Source organism: Podarcis melisellensis, assembly GCF_964234715.1.
Source record: "Podarcis melisellensis genome assembly, chromosome: 3".
NCBI lineage: Eukaryota > Metazoa > Chordata > Lepidosauria > Squamata > Lacertidae > Podarcis > Podarcis melisellensis.
In genome coordinates, this window is record NC_138530.1 from 80,921,499 (window position 1) to 80,946,386 (window position 24,888).

Below are 24,888 nucleotides of genomic sequence, written 5' to 3' on the forward strand. Positions count from 1 at the left end.
AGATAGAAAGATGTGTAGATACCATTGTCAACCACTGCACTTTACAAGAGGCAAAGAAAATTGCTTACTAATGCAGTTTAGAATTACTAATCTACATAAACATAGCACAGAGAGAACAGAAAAAAGCCAATTTATTAGTTACTCAGATCTGCAAGTGGACTTTGAAAGACAATGTAGAAAGGGGTTACTAATCTGCATTGTCTTATGTGCTAAAAACCACACTTAACTGCAGCAGATTGAATTTGAAGAAGGGACACGAAGAAAAGGATGAGTACAATCCTATGCTTGTTTACTCAGAAATAAGTCTGACTGTATTAGAGCCTGCTCCTTTATGTGTGTGCAGCTTGAACAAGTGAAAGAAAGTAGAGAATGCAAAATGCCAACTATTAGAAGGTCACATCATACTCTAGCAGCTAAATCAAATACAGTGGTACCTCGGGTTAAGTACATAATTTGTTCCAGAGGTCCGTTCTTAACCTGAAGCACCACTTTAGCTAATGGGGCCTCCCGCTGCCGCTGCACGATTTCTGTTCTCATCCTGAAGCAAAGTTCTTAACCCAAGGTATTATTTCAGGGTTAGCGGAGTCTGTAACCTGAAGCTTATGTAACCCGAGGTACCACTGTAACCATTAACTCCTGTTCATTATTCACAGTAACTGGGGTTGGAGATGCATGATTCTGAAGGGTGGATTAGTTTATCCTTTAACAGAAGTTTTTAACAGTATCAAGACTCTAAAGGGGCGGGGCAGAGAGCTACAGGTGGCCGTTATTTAAAATAAATGAGCTCAGAGTGCAAAGGTGTGGTGTGTGCGCAGCAGGCAGATGATGAATTCTCACTCTTCCCCACCCCCTCATAACAAAATATAAGAAGACTGAGAGGATGTCAGGGAAGAGACATCCCCCTGTCTTCACACAACCAGGATGGCTAAGACATTGGCAATGAGGAGGCTAAAGGTGAACTAGTCAACATTTAGTGCACCTTGTGACTGCATCTGATAAAGATGGGAGAGGAACAAGAGAGGCACAAGAGATAATGATGGCTCTTTCTGATGGGCCCTGCTCCATTTATTTTCAGGCCCCCCCAATGGAGGGGGGGCTGTCATAAGGGAACGGGAGATAGAAGGAAACATCAGTGGCACAGGAGAAACTGACCCATAAGCATATTTGGAGACATAAAAGACCAGGAGGCATCTCCACGCACCCCTCCCCACCCACCCTATACTTCTGAATCTCGCCCCCAAGGAGGTGAGGGAGGAGACCCTCCAATAAGGGGTGCCCCCCTACCCCCCAACCTTAACGCTTATATACCCCCCCCGTCACAACCAGGCACCGAAAACGCGGAAAGCAGAAAAGGGTTGGGGGAGGGCGCGTCGCAGGGGGAAAGGGGTTACCTTGGCGTCCCAAGCCGGAAGAGCCCCCGCCGCCTAAACACACCGGAGAGGGCACTGACAGCTCCCAGCATGCAGCGCGGCCGCCTTCCTTCCGCCCTCCCTCCGGCTCGCTTCTCCTTGCGCAACAGCGCCACCTGCCGGCTCTCCAGAACGTTCCACCGCTGGAATCCTACCCCCCTCGCCTCGGCTTCCGCGCGCGCCGGAGAGTTCGCCCTCGGCGCTGCGCGTGCATCTTTCCGGGCCTCGGCCCTGTCTGTATCCGCACTCGCCAAGCGGGCAGTAAAGCCCCTCGGCCACGCGTCTTTCTTCGAGGAAGCCTGTCTTTATTAAATTTGTCGGCCGCTTTATCTTGCCCAAGGCGACTTACAACGACCCAAAAAACATGGGCATAGCCAGGGGGGCAGCAGCGCCCCCTCCCAATCAAGTAAATAAAAATACTTTACTAATTCTGTCGCAGATAACTCTGTTCTGCACCCCTCCCACACACACATAAAGCCTGCCCCCACTAAAATCCTGCCTACGCCCATGCCAAACAAACAAACCCCGCAGAAAGCCATTAAAACCAAGGGGAAAAGAGAAATACAATGAAATTCTGCCACCAGCAGATATATGGGCCCTGTATACGCGCACAAAGCAATTCTTGCCCTGTTCTGGAATCCAAGTGAGGGAATAGGAAGCGGCCCCTCTGTGTTTGCCTGCGCGACGAATGTCTCAGAGGGTGCAATTAAATGTATATCTGTCTCCAACAGAAGCGAGCCAATTACCCCTGGGTCCCGACTTCCGAAGCTCGTAACCGAAGCATAAAGGCGTTTGTCCTTGACTTCTGGTAGTCGAAGGCACGCTGCTTCCATACCTGGAGGCTCTGCATCAGGGCGTGCCTCCAGACGCTGACGACTCCAACTCCCACCAGCCCGATGGTCAGGGATATGAACACCTGGAGGGCCGCGAGTCCCCCATCTCGCTTAACAGCCATCACTAATAATACGCAGTTTGTGAATTAAGGCTCTGCTATCCACTAAGGACGCTTAGGTTGCAATCATATATACACACACACCTGGGATTAAGTCCCATAAAAGTTTTGCACCACTTTGTAGGAAATGTATACTTTTTTGTGCGTTCTGCAATTTTCCAAAGGAGACGTACTAGTATACACGTATAGGATTTCATTGTAAACCCGCAGTTATATTTTGAAATTGTTATTATGGCCTTAAGGCAATAAACCTTTTTGATTGTAAGCCTGGAACCCTGTATGAGCCAACCTCGGAGTAGGCCCAATGGTATCCAACGGAACTTAATTCTAAGTAGATCTGCAATCTCCTCCCCCAAGGCCACAGAGATTTTTTTTCCCTTCAGAGTCAAAAGACCGAGCCCTTTAAAAGAAACAAAAGGCCTCTTTGGATTGCAAGGTGGGACACTTGCTTGCAACGAGAGCTGGACTAAGAAATCCACACACCATTTTAAGCGGCATCTTAGGCTTGCTCCGAGCTATCAGTCCCAAATGACGCCACGTGGCGCACAAACGATTCCAAAAACGCAACCTTCCTGAGCCCGTTCAATTCGAAATCGGAGAAAAACCTGAGAAATCCTTTCTTCGAAGCTGAGCAATTGGAGGGTGAGCAATCGCAGCTACAAGTTTGCACACAAGAAGAAGGGACGCCGGCTCTTCTGTATCCTTAAAGCCAGCCACTGGTTGCCTGGCGATGGAGAGGGCGCTGTTGCGAAGACGGAGACTTTCTCTTTGCCGGTAGAGGCCGGTTTCGCTTAAGCGCTTCCTGGGCTGAGTTTGGCGTTTCCCCTCCTCCTCCTCCCCCACGTGGATCCGCTCCCCGGGCAGATCTGAATTTCGCCGCGGATACAATATTTGGATGTCCCCAACCCAGGATCTCAGTGGCACGCGCTGGCTTAATGGACGAGGTCGCAGTGTTTTTGGAAATCAGGCAGGGGACGCAGAGTGGGCTGCTGATTATCCGGTATTTATTTTAACTCTTTCCAACGCCCCCTTCCCGTTTTAAGAGAAGTGCATCTATTTTGCGATAGCCTCCTTTTCTCCCATGCAATTCGAGGCAGCCGCCGTAGGGTCTCTGTGCAATCTTCTACCCAGACACCGATTAGATCTAGGTTAGTTTCCGCCGCAGTGGCAATGGGAAGGTTCAAAGATACTTCACCCTCCTTCTCTCCCAGCCCTCTTTCTCCCTTCCTTCAGCTGGTTAAACCTCCCCTCCTCTGCCTCAACGATGATGAGGTTGATTGGCCCCATACTACTGCTAAGCTTTCCCCTTCAGAATTGTGGTAGGGAAAGTGTGACCATTTTCACTCCTTGCATCCCCCTTTGTGCTGATCAGCTGACTGGAGAACAGCTGAGAGTGCTTAAAAGGATGCCTGACTGCAGAAAAAGGCACTCCTCTGCAGAAAGGTTGGGATATGAATTTAATTAATAATAAATATTTATCATGTGCCTCCCCTTTCTTCCTGCTGCTTGGCTGACCAGTGGGAAGATAGTTGTGGGTCATGTGAGGTTAGGCAGTGGGCTTGAAGCTGCCCATGGAGTGCAGATTGCACATTTCTGAGCAAGAAATAAGGGAGAAAGGAATGTTTCTTATTAAGTATGTCTGTTGACCATAGACTGTGCATATTTCCCAGATAATTTACATAATGCAGTCAAGATATGTACCTTCTCTAAGACCTGTTGGGGATTATGCATTTTGCCTGGGAAATGTGAACAATTCCCACTTTGTGAGAGGATTATGTGCACATTGTCCATGAGGCCTAGTGAATGCATTATGGTCAGCTATTGTGCTCATTAATCACTCAGTTTATATTCCCCTTAATATATACTGTGCTTCCCAATTCAGGACTGCACTACATACATCTGATGATATAGTCTCCAGCCCATGCACGTTTAAGACACAAAGCTCTGTAAACTTTAAGGTGTAAGTTGTACTACAATACAGTGGTACCTTGGGTTACAGACACTTCGTGTTACGCGTTTTCAGGTTACGGATGTGCCAAAACCAGGAAGTACTGGAACACGTTACTTCTGGGTTTTGGCGCAGAAGTGCTAAACCGCACTTTGTGCATGTGCAGAAGCACCAAATCACGTCATGTGCATGCACAGGTGCGGCGCTGCGGGTTGCAAACGTGCCTCCCGCACGGATCATGTTCACAACCCGAGGTTCCACTGTAAACTAATCTGGCTACTCCTCTAGAATTTGCCATGTGGGTTTTAGTGACTTTATTGCAAGGTCAGGAAGTTCATGATATCAGAATACTAGGGAAACTACATTAAGACAAGTTTAGGTTTGTGGTGTAAACGTCTTCCTTGGTGATGTCATATGCTGGGCTCATGTGGAACCCTGGTTCAGAAATTCTCCAAGAGTTTGGTAAACAGACCCTCATTGGCACAGTGGCCCTGATCAGATGGAGCACCCGTGTGGCTTCAACAGGAAGAGAACTTTTGAGGACAGCAGCTCACTGGGCATCCAGGTTCCTTATGATCAGCTTCCCAGCCTGGACATCAGTTAAGTGTGACCCCTGGCTGCACACCACCTCCTTTTGAAACTTGGATCCTCAAACTCCTTCCATTAGTTTTTCTCTTTCTCTGGCTCAACCAGGACTCAAGATTGTCCCTGTGTGGCTAGCCACCTCCCTTTGTAGGAAATTTTGATGCCCCATCAAGATGGACAGTTGTGTCTGTTTTCTTTCTGACTTGTCAGGGCACCCTGCAGGGAGGGGAAGCTGCAAGTCTTTTCTGCCTGCAGGCTCTCCTCCCATCTACTTCTGCTAGCAAGCCCTGTCCCTTGTGAAACTGATATGGCATCACAGAAGGTATGTGGCACATTATGTGGCCATAATGAGTTTTTAGTGGCACTCTGTCCACACATACACACAAATAGCGAGTGACTAAAGTGCTCTTACGTGCAGGCAATAGGAATCCGAGATACGTGTTCTCAGTAGTGCTGTGTCTCACTGATATGTAATTGCTTCTTAATATTTATCGTTCAGACCTCTGGTTAAGACAATTGTTATTCTCCCAGACATTTTAATGAGTTGCATTTCATGGAACCTAAGGGTATGTTAAACAATGGAAATTGAATTTTTCACTTTGCTGTTCAAATCAATTGTTATTTAATTGTGTGTGTGGCTGGTTTTTCATTGTTTGGTGATTTATTATATATTTGGGGATATTCAGTGGTGTTTGTCTGCCAGCAGGATGGGCATCATTTGCAGAACAGATTCCCCCTCCCCTCTGCTTGCCCCTCAAATGTCCTCTGGGAACACCCTGAAGCAGATTTGAGAATGGCATGGCCTGGAGGTGGGGTTAGGAGAGGAAGGGGCAGTCTGTCCCGTTAATGTTAGATAATGTCTGTGGTTGCTTTCTTCTTTTTAATTTGCATTGTGTACATTTATGAAAGGCATATAAAAAATCAGGCTTTCCCAGGCCTATTAGTTTGTCCTTCAAAATCTGCTTTGAGTGGAAAATAATCGGTCTCTCTTAATCATCTTCAGCCAACTAAAGCCAGAAAGCTGGCCCATGGATATTACTGTGATGCCGTCATTGCTAGAGCTAAAAAATGATGAACACAGCAAGACCATCAACCTTCCACCAGAGGTCAGGATTGTTCCTTCTTCCTGTCGAGGACTGCAGTATGTGCTTGGGGATGGATTACATATGAGACTGCTAGTTCAAGCAGGTTTCAATAATACAAGTAAGAGTGACTTATATATGTATATTTATCACCAGCGTTCTGTCTAAAGTTGTAAAGCAAGTAGATCAAACTGTGAAGGATTAAGTATGTTTTCTAGAAAAACGGCAACTGAACCAAAAATAAAAAAGTGAGATGTGGGGATGGTTTAACTTTTAGCTGTGAGATTTGCCTGAACTGACTTCACAATTGGGCAGCTTCCCTTTTTTTCTTTCGTTAACTCCAGCTTGGATTTAACTGGATTTACTCCCTTTGCTGTGTCCTAATGAAAACAAAAGTTAGTAACAAACCTCCCTTCACAGGCAGAATGAATGCATGGCAAAGTAGCATTGCAGGATTAAAATAAGAATTTTCTATTAGCTTGCCTAGTTTTTTGAGTCCTTTTGAGATATAAGTCTGCCCTCAGATTGTGTGTTTTGCTAAGTTGAACTGAATGCTGTTTCTGAAATTTTGTCAGTTCACAATGCCCCATGTCTTTGAATTATTTTTATTTTCCTTCAGTAATGTTGGCTACAGTACATTCCCATAGTTAAGCTTAGCTTAGTCCCACTGAAATCCATGGGATTTAGGCTGAAATTCTATACCCACTTATCTAGGAGTAAAAGGTAAAGGTAAAGGTACCCCTGCCCGTACGGGCCAGTCTTGACAGACTCTGGGGTTGTGCGCCCATCTCACTTAAGAGGCCAGGGGCCAGCGCTGTCCGGAGACACTTCCGGGTCACATGGCCAGTGTGACATCGCTGCTCTGGTGAGCCAGAGCTGCACACGGAAACGCCGTTTACCTTCCCGCTGGTAAGCGGTCCCTATTTATCTACTTGCACCCGGAAGTGCTTTCGAACTGCTAGGTTGGCAGGCGCTGGGACCGAGCAGCGGGAGCGCACCCCGCAGCAGGGATTCAAACCGCCGACCTTTCAATCAGCAAGTCCTAGGCGCTGAGGCTTTAACCCACAGCGCCACCTGTGTCCCTATCTAGGAGTAAGTCTCCCTTAAATGAGTAGGATGCACTGTAAGTAAGCGTATTCAGCTTTGGACTGTTCCTTTCATGTAAGTGTAGATCCTGCAGTTTCTAAATGTCTTCCGGGGTGAATCTGGATCGTAATATTGCTTGCTTTTTAATGCTTAAAGTTATGTGGATTGCATTATTCAATATTCTTTCAGAACTGGTACCAGCTCTGGGTGACATCCTTAAAACCAAAAAGAATTGTACCTTTTACTGCCAGTCTTGCCGCGAGAGCGTAATAAACAACCGGTAAGTGCTGTACTCCCATTACAGTTTGCCTCTGGATGAATGGGTTTGCATAGAGCTTAAACGAACAAGTGAAGACTTCTAGAGAACACTAGTTTGTACTGACCAGGACAGAAAAACGTGTAGCTGTAGTGGTAAAATAAATTATTGGATTAGGTCGTTAGGCCAGGGGTGGGGAACTTTGGCCTCTCTTTCTCTGGCTCCTGGATCTCTCCCCACATCCCACTGGCCGCATTTTGCACTCCAAATCTTTGCCTGAGTAGAATGTGTCTTTGAATTCTGATAGTGCCTGTTACATGTCTGCATAGACCAGGGTGTCCAGGTTTTTTTTTGGACTACAACTCCCATCATCCCTAGCTAACGGGACCAGTGGTCAGGGATGATGGGAATTGTAGTCCAGCAACAGCTGGAGACCCAAGCTTGGGAAACCCTGACATAGACGATAGAGGGTGGATGGACAATTGAGACTAGCCAAATTTACAAAGGTAAAATTTATATTCCTTGCACTTTATGCCTCTGGCTCTGACTGCCACTGGCATGTGGTCCCAAGAAGTTTGCTCAGGAATAAATGTGGCCCTCAGACTGAAAAACTCAGCCCCCATGTTAGGACTCTGCTTCAGAAATTTGGAGATCTAGGAATTTATGACTTTTCTTTCTAATCTGTGTCAGTTATGAATAGCTCATTGTTCTCCCTGTCTTCTCCTCCCCTTATTGTTTCATTTTAACACAATTTCTTTTTGTTTGTTACATTTTTAATGATCCTCTACCTCTCTGAGAGCCTTCTGGCTGAAGAGCATGATATTAGATTTCAAAATAAGCAAATCACGTCTTTACGCCTAAGGAACAGCTCTGGAAAGCTAGCTGGCTGTTTTGTGATTTTTAGTTGACCTCAACAACGGTATTTATTGGAATACTTTTCCTCCTTGGTTTTTTAGTCACGGGCCACTGCAGTGCCATCCATTGCTTTGTTTACTACCCGTGTGTGGCCACATCTGCCCTATACATTTAAACACAATGATACCACTTTAGGGATGCGGGTGGCGCAGTAGGTTAAACGACAGTGCCTAGGACTTGCCAATCAGAAGGTCGGCGGTTCGAATCCCCGTGACGGGGTGAGCTCCCGCTGCTCAGTCCCAGCTCCTGCCAACCTAGCAGTTTGAAAGCACGTCAAAGTGCAAGTAGATAAATAGGTACCGCTCCGGCGGGAAGGTAAACGGCGTTTCCGTGTGCTGCTTTGGTTCACCAGAAGCAGCTTGGTCATGCTGGCCACATGAACCGGAAGCTGTACGCCGGCTCCCTCGGCCAATATAGCAAGATGAGCGCTGCAACCCCAGAGTCGGCCACAACTGGACCTAATGGTCAGGGGTCCCTTTACCTTTACCTTATACCACTTTAAACAACCATGGCTTCCCCCTAGGAACCCAGGGAACTGTAGTTTGTGAAGAGTCCTGTGAGTTGTTAGGATACCTCTATCCCCCTCACAGAACCACAGTTCTCGGGGTGGCCCAACAATCCTTCTTCCTAGGGAATTCTGGGAAGGGAATAGGGATTTCCTAACAACTCATAGCACCCTTAACAAATTACAGTTCTCAGGATTCTTTAGGTGAAGAATAATCATGCTTAAAATGTACGTTATGGATGTGACCTATGTTCCACGCTCTCTTGGTATCACAGTAGTGTGAGAGAGATTTTTTTCTTTCTTTCTCCCATATAGCTTGCTGAGAGGCCATGGCTGGTTTTCCCTAATCGGGTACGACCAAGGCTGTATTGGCACATGACTGGCAGGGAAGGGAACAATGCTTTTCATGGTATTGCTTCTGCCATTCAGTAGCTCTCTGAGATCTGAGCCAAGTGGCATTTAAACTAATTTTCCTCTGCTAACTTTTCTGACGTTGACCCTTCCTCATTAATCCCAAATATCACTGCACATTTGCAGTGCGGGTACGCTGAAAAATGAAATGCAGGTGTCATCTGTTTAAGCTTCAGCTTACTGCATTACATTTTGTGTCGAGTATTATTTTTCTAGCATACACAGAAGGCTTGGTTATTAAGCTAGGGAAATATATTGCTCCAGGGTCCAAGCACATCCACAGGATTGAGTGCCTTTTGCTTTATTTTACTGTCTGACAGAAATGGATTTGTAAATGCTTTTTTGCAAAAATAAAGAAGCTACACAAGATTGCAGAAGCAAGTACTGAAGGGATTAAACAAGACATTGAAATTAATGTTTTGTAACTATCACACTCTGTCTTTTAAGTGTGTGTGTGTGTGTGTGTGTGTGTGTGTGTTGGTATACCTATAAGGTACATTCTTAGGTCTGATATGAGTCTGGTTTGATGTGTGTCATTAACATCTACCTAACTTATTATGTAGACGCTCATCAGGCAGAGGATGGCAGGGGCACAGGAGTTCTGCTCCAAACACTGTTACATTAACTCCTTCCTGAATATCAGCCAAATAATTGCATTCTTGCCAGGCTCAATCTGTGCTGCATGAAATCTAAGACTATTCAGTGGCATGTAGTTTTAAGCCATGATTATTTCAACCATGGCTTAGTGTTGGGTGGGGATGGGGAGGCAATCTTCCTCCTTTAGCACAAGATCAGAGTGTCAGAAGTGGTATGAGAGACCTGCCATTTCTTGCAATGTTTACATTACATCACCACCCCCTGCCCTGGTCACTGGTCAGATTGGATTTTGCAAGACTCTGAAGAAGAAGAAAAAAACAAAATAAGCTCTAATAGTGCAGTTGGCACTGCTGGAATTAATGGGTGGTATTCCACTATTTTTTGTGGTAGCGTAAGTCCCCCCTCTCCTTGCCCCGTGCCATTCCCAACTGCTCTGGAGGGTTGGGGGAAACCCCAGACAGATTTTGGAAGCATGTGAAGGGAGGCAGGGGAAGAAATATTTGCTCTGATGTTCATTCACTTAAGTGTTATATTGAATACAACCCAGAATATGTAATATTTCAGAAGGCACCTATTGACTATGAAAGAGCTAATGAAGTTTAATATATTTTTCTCTCCCACCCTATCCTCCCAACTTCCTCAGACTGTCAAGTTTTTTCTTTATTTTTAGTTTTTGTATACACTTACCTGCATGACCACATTAAGCAGCACTTTTGAAGGAAAAATAAAATAATGTTAAGTCTACTGAATTCCCCACAGCAATGCCTCCACCATTTCCAGAACATTTTCTTAATTTCTAAGCTTTTGACCAGAATGTTCTTCTGCCCATGTTCAAAAAGAGCTTCTTTTCTTCTATTAACATTTCCTTCAGGAGTGAAGGTGACTCCCACCCAGAATCTACTTACTAACCTATATAGGCAATCTCACCTTTCTAGAACTGTGTTAGCCAAGGGCAGAGTTGGGGTACCTGTGACCTTCCAGATCTTGTTGGAGTCCAACTAACATCAACCCAGGCCAGCTTGTAGACCAACAACATCTGGATGGCATCATGATGACTCCTGCTTTATCAAAATGACTTGTCCACACACTAAGTCTAATTGGTCTGTGTCATAACAACTAACCCTTTCACTTTCATCCCTTTCAGGACGTTTCTCAGAGTTCTTTCCCTTCCCGGTGAGAACTGGGGGGATTTGGTGGAGGAATGGTGTTGTCACCCCAACCCTTTCAACGACAGCATGCTTCGGCCACAAAATGGAGACTGTTTCCTTGGGCACAATTATTTCCTGATTAGTTCAGGAAGTGAGCCAACTGGGCCAAGTTCTGAAATCCCTCATTCAGAATCCCTGGGTGCTACATCTAGAAGCAGTGACGCTGTCTTGGTGAGTACACTGGAGAAATAATAATGGACAAGCGTACATTTGACATTTGTTTTGGTTGTTAGAGGATTGGTAGAATCATAGATCTGAGTTGGAAGGGACCCTGAGGATCATCTAGTCCAACCATCTGCAATGCAGGAATATGCAGCTGTCCCTTATGGGGATTGAACCCATGACTTGGTGTTATCAGCACCATCCTCTTAAGCAACTGAGCTATTAGAGAGCATGCATAAGAGCCCAGGTTTGTTTCCGTAGTATCAGCAATGAAAACAGGCACAGGCAACCAGCTTCTCTTTGCGTATTTTTGCAATTAGCACTCTCTATTAAACGTACTTAAACCGTCCCTGTGATTGGAAACCCTGGCAGGCCAAGGTTTGACAGGGTTTACAGCACCTTCCGATCTTCCTGCTAATTATGTCAAGATCTCAAAATCTCTCCCTCCATCCCTAGGTTTAACCTTTCACATGTTCAGGTGAACATTGCCTTGGTAATTGTAATATTAAAAAGTAAATATTAAAAAGCAACCATCACAGAGAGAGCGAGAGCACCATAGGACGGCTCTTCCACATCACCTGAAGCAGTACTTTTCAGTGGAGCAGTTCACTCATTCTTCTGACACTCCACATGTAATACATTTTTGAATAATGAGCTGTTGAAGTATGCACTTGTGTGTTAAAAAAGCCAAAATAGCAGCCGGTCCTTTATTCTCTCTCTCCCCCCCCCCCCCACCTTACCTCTCTCTTCCTCTCTCTTTCTGTCTGGACCCAGTACATGACAACTCTTCTGCAAATCATCGTTTAATACAATTTTTAAACACCCTGAGGTCACACAGCATTCTAGCAGCTATCTCTAGGGGGAAGTATTTTCTTCCTGACTATGTCAAGGACCTTTTGGAGCAGAAGCACAGAAAAGATATTAAGAGAGTAGATTGCCAGGAGCTGAAAGTTGTCAACACAAGATACATTGATTTAATTTGTGTGGCAAAAAGTATTGCCACTTTTGTCCAAACCGGTGAAAACACTCTCAGCTCATTCCTCTTCTGCTACCTTATGTACTTCTAAGCAAAAGGGAAACATACATTGGGTGTGTAGCAATTGAACCTGGAATCTCCTACAGTCCTAGCCTTGTCTGCACAGAAGTAAGTCTCATTGAATTCACTGGGGCTTACTTCTACCTTTGTAGAGTTAGTATTGCTGCCTTTAAGTGCTTTGAATATTTAAGGAAGTGTGGGGGAAGGAGAGGGAGGAAAGTCCCAATATGCAAGTGGAAGTCCTCCCTCTGATGGACTGCATTGGGTGAATCCCACCCTGAGAAATTATATCCCCATTGCCACCCCTCACCAATTTGATAAAATACCAACAAATGAAGGTTGGTTTATATATATATATGGATATATATATATATATATATATATATATATATATATATATATTCCAATGCTTTCAATGTGTTTAACAGCTGATCCCTAGTGTTCTGTCTTTGGGATGGTCTTGACCAGACTTCCTCAACCTCGGCCCTCCAGATGTTTTGAGACTACAATTCACATCATCCCGGACCACTGGTCCTGCTAGCTAGGGATCATGGGAGTTGTAGGCCAAAAACATCTGGAGGGCCAAGGTTGAGAAAGCCTGGTCTTGACACAAATTTGTAACAGCTGGGACCAAGTGCAATAATTTTTAAAAGGTCGACTGGACTGATTAGTCTTTCTGGATTGGCAATAGTCTCCCTTAATGTGAATACGATAACTGAGGTTTGAAATCAAAATGAAGCCATTTGTTCTGGGATGCAAAGTGCAATCAAAAGCTTGAGTGAAGTTGTTTCAATAGACTTAACTTGGCCACTACAACAAGGTCCTGTACCCAGAAAGACTTTGTATTTGTGGTCAACCTCAGGTGGAAGACATCACTCATTATCTCTTGGCCTGCCCCTTACATAGAGACCCAAGAGACAGCTTTCTGAAACCTTTCTTCACACAAGCAAGCAGGTGAACCAGGCAGAAATAGTTCCATTTCCTTTGAGTGACAATAATAGCTTCCCAAAACACAGAGTGACCCTCTGTTCGCTGACTGCAAAATAAATCAGGATAAAGGAGTTCGACAAAATCTCTATAAATTGTTGTGGTGATTCAGAGGTGAAATCAAGCTGGGTTTGTTGGTGTGTCTGGTAACCTCTCTCTTACATCATGGATGATGGCTTATATTATGGGTGTATGTTCTGTATTATTAATACTATTGCCATATGTTTGTCATGGCCATTGGCTAGAACAGTAAACGTACGAGGTTAATAAACTTAACTCTTTGCTTTGATTGTGGCATAACATTTTAAAAATTCAAGTGTGTGTTTGTTTGTGTGTCAGTCTCTCTCAGTCTGTAAATGTTGCTTCTTTGCCCTACAGAATTCAAAGGCAAATAGAAGAGTAATTTGCAGACGCTGCAAGACATTGTTGGGAGAGGTTCACTCCTCAGGTACGGAGTATGTGAACAAAGAATCCCTGGGCTGTTTCAATCACTTGCAGCTTGAGGATGTTTTTGTGTGCTGCACCAGTTATAAAAACACTGTGTGACATCCAGTGATGGCCACCCATTTGTACAATAGAAATCTTGGGCTGTGGCACGGCACTACTAGTTTCCTCTTCTCCCTGCCCTGCCCAAATCTGCTCTGCAGGGTCCTCCAACACTCTGGAGCAGTTTTTTGGGGGGTAAGCAGAGTTTTCAAGAGGATGAGCGAAGGGGAGAAGCCCCGTTGCGTGTGCAGATAAGTTTGGTTAGATGTCACCATTATTCATAGTGATTTGCAGGCCAGTTTGGGAGAGGTTTTTTTTAATAGTATCAATCTGCTATTGGGATCCAATAGTCCCATTTAATGTCCTGTGTGGAAATGAAATTAATTATTTCAAAATGAACTCCAGTTTAATGTAAATTTTTTTTGGTAACTTATTTGTTCATTTGTGGCTTAGTTAAACATTTAAAATAAAATAAAAATAGAAAAGCAAGCAAATGTGAAACACTACAGGTCTACAGACCCTTTAATGGTTGAGAATCACATGGAGCATGAGGTGGTTCAGGACTTGTATAAAAATAATCTACAAAAATTCAAATGGCTGCTGGTGTCTACAGCAGCCGCTGGCTTGGGAGGATATATGAAACTTAAGACCTTTTCAAATATGTAACATGCAACTATTTTTAAATATGCTTTGATAACTGTTTTGATTTCTTCTGTTCTTTGTTTTTTGTTGTTGAAAGTGTTTTTGAAAAATTAGAGAGTTTGGATGTGAATATTTTAAATAACTTGAAATATTCAGTGGTTTATCAGTCAGTCTTGTCATGTGTTGTTTTTAGTCAGACCTACTCCAGCAGTCTGACATGAAATTTTAGCGGGCAAAGCTTGATCCAGATCTATGGACCAGACTCAAAATGGTTGCAATTTTTTGAGCAAGAGGGCAGTTTACATCTGAAGTCGCCTTCCCATTTGAATACACTCCCTCTCCTTGTAGTATAGGTGTGGTTTATGTATTAGTTATTTGTCCCACGCCTGTGACTCAGTAAGGCTTCAGCTCTGAGATTAATTCTGCATTTGGTAAATATAGTACAGATACTTATATTATTTTTACTTCTAGGTGCCACAAAATACTATTTCACTGAACTGTTTGTTCAGCCATCTGAAGAAGGTTTTGACATGGTACCAAGGTGTGAAAGAATTCTGCATTTTTAAGCTTTTCAACAGTTCTGCCTTTGTTTCATTTTTTCCTATACATTTCATGAAATATAACACACATTTAATGGTATTTGAAACCATGTTAATTAAGTGCATTCCTTGCTTTTTCTGTTCTTTCTCCTGCTAAGAAGTGTTGATTAGACTGTGGCATTAGCAAATGGAATTCTTGAAGTCAAAAGTCATCTGGCTGATTAAAGGATGCCAGTTTCTATGGTACTCTGTAGCCATCAAACTTCACAAAAATTTTAAAAGGTGCTTATATTTCTTCCCAGTAGAAGGAAATGTGCATTCTTCTTCCTTAAACCAAAAGTCCATTCCAGAAGCCTGAAGTATATCTAATCATGTATGGATAATCTATTCAGGGAGAAAAGGAAAAGAGAATATTTTTTATCCTCCCCTCTGTTTGCCCAGACAGATGTGATATGTGGTATTAGACACATTATGGCTTGAGTTGTTTGTGTGCTACTCAATCTCTTAGATTGGACTTCAGCTGTTGAATGCACTCTTTTGGCACATGTGTCTCCTCTCCATGTATCTTCCTTATAGATGATGAACTTATATGTTCAGGTCACACGCTAATCTGCTGTATTCTCTTGGTTTATCATCCTGCTACACCAGGTGTGGAGACCTTTGGCCTTCCAGATGTTGCTTAACTGCAATTCCCATTAGCAAGCATGGCTAATGGCCAAGGATAGTTGGAGTTCGGCAACATCTGGTGGGCCAAAGGGGTTTCCCCACACCTGTTCTACACTATCATTATAAGGCATAGTGCAAAGCCAAATTCACAATGTTACCGAAACAGTTAATACTTGCATCCCCCCCCCCCGACTGCTTTTCCTAGTATTCCTACTGGTTACCCTGCCCTTGAAAACCACTATTATTATCCTTGCAATGCCCTTGTAACATCCCAGTTTATGATGTGCTTAACACAGTATTAATAATCCCCAGCCTGAGCATTGGTTTGCTGTTGTAGCAAGTTTTAGGGTTAATCAGTGGCAAATTATGCAAACTTAAAAGTTGCTGTAATTAATTTCTGCCATGAAACATATAATTGCCAATTACAAGCTGATACTTGACCATCTTTTTCTAACCTGCACAGCAATCAGTTTCAATTAGAGCTTTCTTCCTTTTTTTAATTGGAGGGATGGCTTTTAAATAAAACATTTTTGAACAAATTTCATCAGCTGTACCTGTGCTGCAACTACCATAAAGTGCTGCAACTACCTTGCATTGTGATGACTATTATATGGATTGGTTTCTCTCTTTATGGAGGTGGAAGATTTTTCAGCACATGTTGTGTATGCACTATGCCAGGAGTCAGAAATTTAGAGATAGGAGAGAATAAGGATATGCTGAAGAGACAGTAGAGATTTGTGTTTATATGTTAGTCCTGAAAAGGGCCATAAGCTCATTTGGACAGGGTTGAGGTCTGGCATGTACATATAGTCAGGCTCACATTATAAGATGCTGGGGATTATTTGTCTTGAACCTTCTGGGATGCAGTACTGTATTAGATCAGGTGTGACATTTTATTGTATAGTGGGGGTGGGAATCATTGCTAAGGAAGAAGGTACAGAAATCTGGTTGATTACTACATGTAAAGAACCTTAAACTGCTTTTGTTTATGTATTGCAGAATAGTTAATGGGCCAGTTTTACCTCAACAAGGCATCTTGAACAGGACACTGTTTTATTCCTGCCCTTTGCATTCTTCATGCTTTGATGATACTTCCATGTCCTTCCCCCTCCCCTTTTTTTACTACTCTTGCTGTTTCTGCTGTCCAAAGCCCTACTAAATTTTGTGTGATTGGGGCTGAAAGGTACCTCTTCCATAGGTAACAATGGCACTGGAAAATGCAAATGTCTCATTTTTCAACAAGCCTTGCCCTGATTTTTTTCTCTCTTTTTACGTACTCATTTGCTTTTCACGCAATGGCAGTCATATTAAGCTATCTTTGCTTTTCAAAAAACAGGTCTCCCTTTATACAAAGTGTTGTTGCCCAGTGCCTTGAAGAGCTTTCTTTTGCTAGAAGCACATTTAGGTTCAGCATACAAGGAACTGATGGGACAACCTACATCTTGGTAAGTTGCAGACCTGTTAACTTTTTATACTGTGATATCCTACGACTTGGCTCCAAATCTTTCCATGCTGTTTAGCTTGCTCACCCTTGCTAAGTAGACTTTGTTAATTCTTCTAACAGTTAACAGTGCAGTCTGATGCACAGTCTACTCAGAAGTAGATCTGAGGGACAGTTAATCCCAGTTAACTGTCCATAGGATTGCACTCAAAGGCTGCAACCCTATGCCTGCTTACCTGAGAGTAAGTCCCATTGAACTGAATGGGATTTACTTCTGGGCAGACTGCATTCAGTGCCACTGATCCTCTTTAAGGGGCGAGTAGATATGTAGGGTTGAATTGTAGTTGCAGTTACAGAAATTCCAAAATGCAATTGAAATTATTGGCACAATTGCATTGTGTAAGGGAAGTCAGGACTTCATTCACCATTTGCCATGGAGTGTCCATTGTTACAGCACTTCCAGAATTTGTCTTCTATGGTAAATGGACAGGATTTGCATGGGCAGTTTCCTAGATTTGGGATCTAGGGCTGCAGCCATAGGGCCCAACTACTTTGGTGATGAGAAGCTGTCTATAAACAAATAATAAACTATAAATACACATACCTGAAGTAAATTCCATTTAACTTTGTAGGACTTACTTCTAGGTACACATGAATCATAATCATGGGAATGCTGGATTTGAAGTTTCATTGCCCTTTAACTCCATGTTTATAAGTGTGCTTCTGTCTGCGTATGCAAAAAAGTTAACCAGTCAGTGAAATGAACATAGCAAGAGGGCAGCCCGATTGTTCAAGGAGTCCTGGAGCAACTTTCCTATGAGGAAAGCTTACAGTGTTTGGGACTTCTTAATTAAGAAAGGTGAGTAGGTGGGGGCAGGGTGGGGCCAGGCACGAGAAAACTCTACAAGATTATACATGGTGTGGAGAAAGTAGTTAGAGAGATGTTTTGCTCCCTCATAGTACTAGAAACTGGGGTTATCCAGTGAAGCTGAATGCTAGAAGATTCAGAACAGACATAAAGAAGCAGTTCTTCACACAGCGTGTTCTTGAAACTATGGAATTTGCTGCCACTAGATGTAGCAATGGCCATTAACTTGGACAGCTTTAAATTGAGATTAGACAGATTTGTGGAGGACAAGACTATGAATGGCTGCTGGTCATGATGCCGCTGAATGCCAGTTGACAGGCAGCGTGAGTGGGAAGAATGCTGTTGTGCTCATGCTCTTCTTGTGGGCTCCCTGTAGGCATTCGGCTGGCTACCATGAGAACAGGACCTGGCCTAACTGGGCTTTCGTCTGACACAGCTGGCCTGCTCTTATGTTCTTAAACGGACTGGACCCCCACCCCACCCCTTTTAAAAAAACAAAACAAAACCCACAACTTGTAGGTTTGTCTCTTCATTCACAGATGTGGCTACTAAATTCTGACACGCTGCTGGTGGAATCTTCAGGAACACCGGCCTGCAGTAATATTTTTACAGTGTTTGAACATGATATGTCGTCTGATTTGAGGCCGTTAAAGAGTCAGAAGGCTATCAAAGTCCTTTACCATCCCTGTGTGAAAAGCAGAAATAAGGAGTAAGTACCTGCTGTTTATGTGGCTTCTATTAAAACACCGTAGCAGGTTATTATTTTATTGCCATTGTTCAAATCGCCAGTGTTTTTATTTAAGCCAGTGAATTCTAATACAGAAAGGTTTTATTTCACCTATTTGAAATGGGATGAAGCAAAGCCATCATAATGTTTGACTACAAAACAAGATATTGCACTATTTTATATAATACAGTGTGGGTATAATTGCGGTATGAGGATATCTGTCTATATTCTGCTGATGGCTTTAACTGATGATAGAGCAGAATTTGTTTTAGTACTTGCCCTGTTAAGGAATATGGGCTTCTTTAGTGTGCTTACTTTTTCATCTGTTGGCTTCCTGATCCTGGCTTTTATTTTGCAATATATAAGCAGTATGACGTTATAAAACATCTGTTCACCCCCCCCCCCAAATGCCATAAGGACATGTGAGAGCTAGCTTCACCCCTTGCCACCCTTATTTTAATATTCTGTTGGGAGCCGCTCAGAGTGGCTGGGGAGGCCCAGCCAGATGGGCGGGGGGTAAGTAGTAAATTATCATCATCATCATCATCATTATTCACACAGCCATGTCTCTAAAGGTCCATGCATTTAGCTGGTACATGAACATTTTTTCTGATAAGGTTGATTCCTTCCATATATTCTCAATGTAAAAGAAACATAGTTTCTCTTTGAAGTTATAGTCATTCACTTTTTATTAATTCCACATGTTTTAATGATTCCAAAGGTATTTTCTTCAGCAAGGAATTTTGTACAGGTGGGAAAACTTCATTTTTCATGAATAATTCCCATAAATGGAAGCAGAGTTCTTAGACTTAAAAGTAGCCAGGGAGAATAAAGGTGGGAATGACTTTATGCACATACTGATATTTATGTGTTAAGTATAAAGAAATCCTGTATGCTTAAACAGTGTTTTAATGAGTAGTGTGTAATGTACGATGTACGTTTGTAATGTGTTTGGTGAGGGAAGTCTTCTGCCTGGTCAGGTGAAAATTTGTTTAACCGTCATTTAGGGACCTTAAGTGACAGCTGAAGAGGGGTTGGAGATAGAACTCTCTGTGTGCAAATGAAGGATAGAAAGTATTCGAACCACAGTTCATGGCTCAGTTGGTAGAGCACGAGACTTGATCTCAGGGTTATGGGTTTGAGCCCCACATTGGGCAAAAGGGTTCCTGCATTGCCAGAGTTGGACTAGACGACCCTCGAGATCTCTTCCAACTCTACAACTCTATGATTCTATATTCTGATTGGTGGCTGCAGGTTTAGAATTCTTAGTTAGACAATGTGATTGGCTGGGGTTGGACTAGAGGGGCCAGAAGAAGTGTATATATGACCAGGTGCTGGTCAACAGTAGTTAGCTATTGGTTAGCCAGCCCGTGCTGGTCAGAGGGAGATGAGGGGAGAACCCTGCCTACAGCAGTAAGGGAGAAGTGGGGGGAGCCAGTTTAGAAAGCAAAGCTTTGGTATCCTGTAGGAGAGCCAAAGGACGAGAACAAGGCAGCAAAAACAGACCTGCATTTCAATAGGTCAGTAGGGTTGAAGCAGAGCTAATGCTTTTTGTGGTAAAGAACCAATTTACATGCTAATGCTTTTGTAGCTTTTGAAGCAGCAGATGCAATGGGGTGCCTTTAAATTTGTAGGACTGTTGGTTGACAGGGTTTTCTTTTATAAACACACCACCTGCACTCCATACCCCGGATGAAGTACTTTCTAGTTCATTTGTTTGCTCTTTTAAAACTTAAAGGGACATTTTAAAAGAAGCTTGTGTAGAATATGTGGTGCTGAATGGCTTGCTTTCTTCATAATTTTAAACAGATTGGCAAGTCTCTTGATGCACAGACCACATAATAGCAAGGGCATTTTTGTCTCCTCGGAGAGACTGAATGAGGACATAAGGCAGGAGGCTACTGTGGTGTAACTAGCATGGGGTTAGACTAGAGTGATGAGGTTCAATATGGGAAACTCATATTCAAATCCTGACTTAGTCACTGAAGCTCAGCAAGTGGTTTTGGACATTCACACTCTCTCAGGTTATCCTACATTACAAGTCTAAAATAAACTCCATGTTCACAAGCTCTTTTTGGGAAAGACAGGATACAAACATCATCAATATTTTTTCCAGCTTGTTTGGATAGGGCCAAAGGCAAAAACTGTGATACAAAGAAACTGAGAGAAACCACTTCTTTGTTTTTTGAGTGCCTTTACTCGAGATACATTTAATCACTTGCTTTAGGCTTCACTCCCTTCTAAAATAGAATCTTAAGTCCTCCGGTATAGAAGCTGGTGAACTGAATCATCAGTTTGTTCTTGATTGGTTTTTGTGTGTGTGTGACCTTTAAGTTTTTTGCTGTTAAAACCAAGAAACCCAAATTGAAACCCTGATTGCTTAATCATTTTAAGGAAGGTTTAGCTTTAAAACCATATAAAATTTTATTTTCAGTCATGCAGAGTACACTTGAGCATGGTAGCATATAAAGCTATGTTCTCATTCCTCTTTGTCGGTTGTATTTTGGTAGAGCTCAGTTGCAGTATAATAAGTTAGCTATCTGTTGTACTCCCTATCCATATCCAACTGAGGACATCTGAGCAACACCAGAATATTGCTCCGAGCTATGCAAAAATCAAAACAAAAAAGCAGTATGAGGTAAAGTTTGGTCCCACCACAACAATTTATTTTCTATCATGCAGCAGGCTCTTTGGATCTCGGCCCAGTACTTCTGGGTAATTTACATTTGCTCTCAGTTCTTAGCTTCTGCCTCATAGAAGTGTTTACTTGGCTGTTGAAGCTGCTTTGGGGTAGCTTGGGGACTTCTGTGGATTATCTTTATCCGTAATAGTCTTGGAGCACAATCTTTAACACCTGCTCTCAGAAGTAAACTCCGTTTGAAGTTGGTTGGACTTAACTTCCAAATAGTGTGTTTAGAATCATGGGCAGGTTGGGCCAAGTGACTCATGTTCACATGCAGATTATTCTGAGTTTACTCTTGTGTTCCTTTCACTGATGCCCACAGGTATAGATTGTAAACACACATCATCAATGTTCAGCACACTCATCAATGTGTATTTGCTTTAGACTCAAGGCTGGTCATGGAACTGTATTAGGAGCAAAGCTGCCTCACTTCTTAAACTTCTATCAGTCCCTTATACCCTGTTCTTCCCCCAAAGAGCTCAGAATAGCTGACATATAGTTGCCAGGCAATTCTGCACTGAGGTCGTTCTTTGGCTCAGAGTTGATTGGCTTTAGAAGTAGAACTACAGCATGTGCCTTCAGATCATTCTCTGAGGGGGTTGTTGCTTTAATTAAGTTACACCATTTCCCCTTTCTTAGTGCTTTTCTTTCCCTCATAATTATCTTGGCCAATGAAGAATCATGTAGTGAAGATAACAATGTTAAGACACCAGCTTGAGTTTCCTCAACTTGGTGCCCTTTGGATTTTGTTGCACCACAACACGTTATCCCTGACCATCATCCATGTGGCTTGGGAGGTGGGAATTGGGAGTCCAAAATCTGGATAGTACCAGGTTCGGGGAAGGCTGTACTAGTTAATCAATTACACCTGGGATCACTTAAATGAATTAATCTGGTTTTGGGTGATGTGGTGATATAGTCCCTTTAAGATTAGCTTGCGGGTTGCATGGGAATTTGTTTGAATCCCTGGAATAAGCCTAAACACAGATGCCTCTCATTAAGTCCTCAAGGCCAGTTTTGAATGGTAATTAAAGACACATACTTATTTCATTGAGCGGAAGAGGTGAACGCACGTAGTCAGTGTTCCCTTAAAACCTGGGCTGCAGTGACCATAACAAGCTCTCAGCATGGACGGTCAGTGACTGTTTGAACCTTAGAAGATACCGTATTTTTCTGTGTATAACATGCCCCCTATTTTGGGGGACTCAAAATTAAGAAAATGGGGGGAGAGTGCCCCCGTGTATAAGACCCCTTAGTAAAAAAAAACCTTGTCTTATACACAGAAAAGTACAGTATTTTGCTTTGTTGCTCAGCCTGCTTTTTACAGAGTTTTATTTTAATAAAGTTTCTTGTATGTTTTTATGGAAATTGGTCTCACTTGAGTTTCTAAACCTTCGATCTTGAATACATATTCAAAGTGGGTCATTCATTACAGATGAGTACAGGGGTTCCTGAATTATGTCAGCCAATCAGGGAGGTTGTTTGGGGCCATGCTTACTAGACAGACAAACATTCGTTGTTCTTTTAGCAGTAATCCATTAAAAGATTTCTGAAAGTGGTGACATAATAAACCACTTCTTACTGGCTCCGCCCTAGCTTGGATAGCATTGGTTGCTTTGACTCATTTTGTACTTTAACTAGCAGCCACTCTTTTGTGTCCAACTCATGGAGGTACACAAATGAAACCAGTTATGAGAAACATGTGACCTTTCAGATGTTGCTGGACTACAGTACCCATAATCCCTTGCCATCATTCTACCCATCATCCTTGCTGACTAGAGCTGATGGGTGTTGGAGTCTAATAACATCTGGAGGGCCACATGTTGTGCACCAATGGTTTATACACTGCAAGTATATGGAAAAAAAGATCTGTTTAATAATGGGTATTCTGTAGCTGCATAATGAAGGAAGTGGGGCCCTGGCCATCAAACTTGTCTCTTTCACTGCACAGCTATTTGCCCATAATGAAGCTGCTTCCAGAGACCCATTTTCTGCAGTACTGTGTACCATCAAACTCAATGACAAATCTTACATTTATTGCCCGTTATTATTGAGATACCTTATTAAGAAGGGAGTGTGGGCTTTTTGTTGTTCTTGGTGTTTGTATATCTCCCCGCGGTTAGTAATCACTTTCTGTAATTTGAAATATTATTGTGGATTTCATATATCAAGCTCTTAATCCATTGAAAGGCATAACTGATCTCCTGAAACATTATGTACTCAAAAGACAGAATTAGATGCTCTAATTAGAGTTCTGATACTTGTATCCCCCACCCCCAATCCCCTTTTTATATTGTCAAGAAGTTCGTTTGCACCATTAGTAGAAATTGCAAGACAAGACATCTCTTGGGTAATGGTGGGATAATAAATCCCTTAGTAATGTAGCTGTCAGAATATTTTTTTAAAAAATCATTTTAATTTTCATTCCAAATGCTAAGCTAACAAGGAAAGACTTGGGAAATAATGACTGTCTTCTAGTGGACAAGAGTACTATCAAAATACACAAGGACAAGTGAAAGTTAAGTTGGTTTTCTGGAGTTTTGTACATGGCAGACAAGTTCCCTCACCACAGCTGAAAGCTAGTTTTTGATGCAAGTTTTGTGCCTGTTTGATTAATGTGGGATGGGAGGGGGCGCTGCTTGGACAGAGCATTTTAGGCTATGGTTTTCTTGGATTATACCATGTCAGGCTATTGCAGAGGTGTGAGAAGTGTTTCCCTCCCCACCCCCCATTCTGAGAACTGTTTTTTCTTATATAGAACCTGTTGGGGACTATAAGTGGTGAGTGATACCAAAGGTGGAAAAACTGGGCAGAACAACAAAGGGGACTCTTGTTTTTGTACATTGGACTGTATTTTAGCTGCACAGAAGTTACCCCACTCCAAATTAAAGGCCCTTTGAAGTCTAAAGTAATAGGACAGGCTTTGCCTGGTCCTTTTGAAGATTATAATGGAGAGAACTCCATTATCCTCCAATATAGAGGACTATATTGTGGAAAGTGTCCCACAATTTTGATGTCATGCCTGGAAAAGCCCTCTGTCTCTCTCTTTTGATTCTCTAAAGATGGTGGCATGGTGAAGATCTTAATTGATAGCAGGTGAGAGAAGGCAGCATTTCTCCCTTCAGAAGCCCTAGTCTCAGACCATATAGCTTTGAAGCCCAAACCATCAACTTGAACTGAACGCCAGAATGAACTGGTAGTTAGCGAAGATACCAGCATAATATGATTGGGGTGCTCAGTTGCAATTAGCAACATGACTTCTGCATTTTGAACCAGCTGCAGCGTCCAGATTCTGCTCAACAGCAGCCCCATGTACAACACATTGCAGTAATCTGCCTAGGCTGAAATCTCTTGAGGTGCTAGTTTTTTACATGCAAGGAGAGGAGTATGTGCAAATGTGTGAATATTAAAGCATGTGCTCTCCCTTCCCACAACTCAAAGTAGTTCAGTCCATAAAAGCTAAACCACTGAAATATAAACTGGCCCTTTGGCATTTTGTTACCCAAGGGCAATGGGCTGAGTGTTGCAGGATGGGAGAAGTTTATACCCTTCATATTAGAAAACTCTGTTGAGGTTTTATTTGCCTCAGAGATGAGAGAAATGTGATTGCGATTTACATAAGTAAAATGGCTAAGCTCCCTGATAGTCGGACATTGCCTTTGTAATTTTGTTTACTTAAAAATGAGATTATTATGTC

At 42.8% G+C, this 24,888-nt stretch overlaps 2 protein-coding genes and 1 long non-coding RNA gene across 7 annotated transcripts in view; 1 reads left to right on the forward strand and 2 right to left on the reverse strand.

Moving 5' to 3' along the window:
* The window catches only part of DOP1A (DOP1 leucine zipper like protein A), a 53,878-nt gene extending 50,893 nt beyond the window's left edge, over positions 1-2,985 (reverse strand). For 2 of the 3 annotated variants that reach the window (XM_081904785.1, XM_081904783.1), the window contains exon 1: positions 1,392-1,508. The gene's annotated coding sequence lies outside the window, so the exon portion shown is untranslated. Of the gene's footprint in view, positions 1-1,391; positions 1,509-2,844 lie in introns of those variants that run through there. The other variant, XM_081904784.1, reaches the window with a different exon arrangement.
* Positions 2,986-3,194: 209 nt separating this feature from the next.
* Positions 3,195-24,888, forward strand: part of UBE3D (ubiquitin protein ligase E3D) — a 48,118-nt gene continuing 26,424 nt past the window's right edge. For both annotated transcript variants that reach the window (XM_081904916.1, XM_081904917.1), the window contains exons 1-8: positions 3,195-3,361; positions 5,898-6,097; positions 7,252-7,342; positions 10,891-11,125; positions 13,518-13,587; positions 14,739-14,808; positions 16,809-16,917; positions 18,321-18,490. In XM_081904916.1, the coding sequence (XP_081761042.1) occupies positions 3,297-3,361; positions 5,898-6,097; positions 7,252-7,342; positions 10,891-11,125; positions 13,518-13,587; positions 14,739-14,808; positions 16,809-16,917; positions 18,321-18,490 (1,010 nt within the window). In that variant the 5' untranslated portion in view covers positions 3,195-3,296. The remainder of the gene's footprint in view (positions 3,362-5,897; positions 6,098-7,251; positions 7,343-10,890; positions 11,126-13,517; positions 13,588-14,738; positions 14,809-16,808; positions 16,918-18,320; positions 18,491-24,888) is intronic.
* LOC309366387 overlaps positions 18,351-24,888 on the reverse strand; it is a 58,687-nt gene continuing 52,149 nt past the window's right edge. For both annotated transcript variants that reach the window (XR_014166673.1, XR_014166674.1), the window contains one exon: positions 18,351-18,466. This is a non-coding gene — a long non-coding RNA (uncharacterized lncRNA). The remainder of the gene's footprint in view (positions 18,467-24,888) is intronic.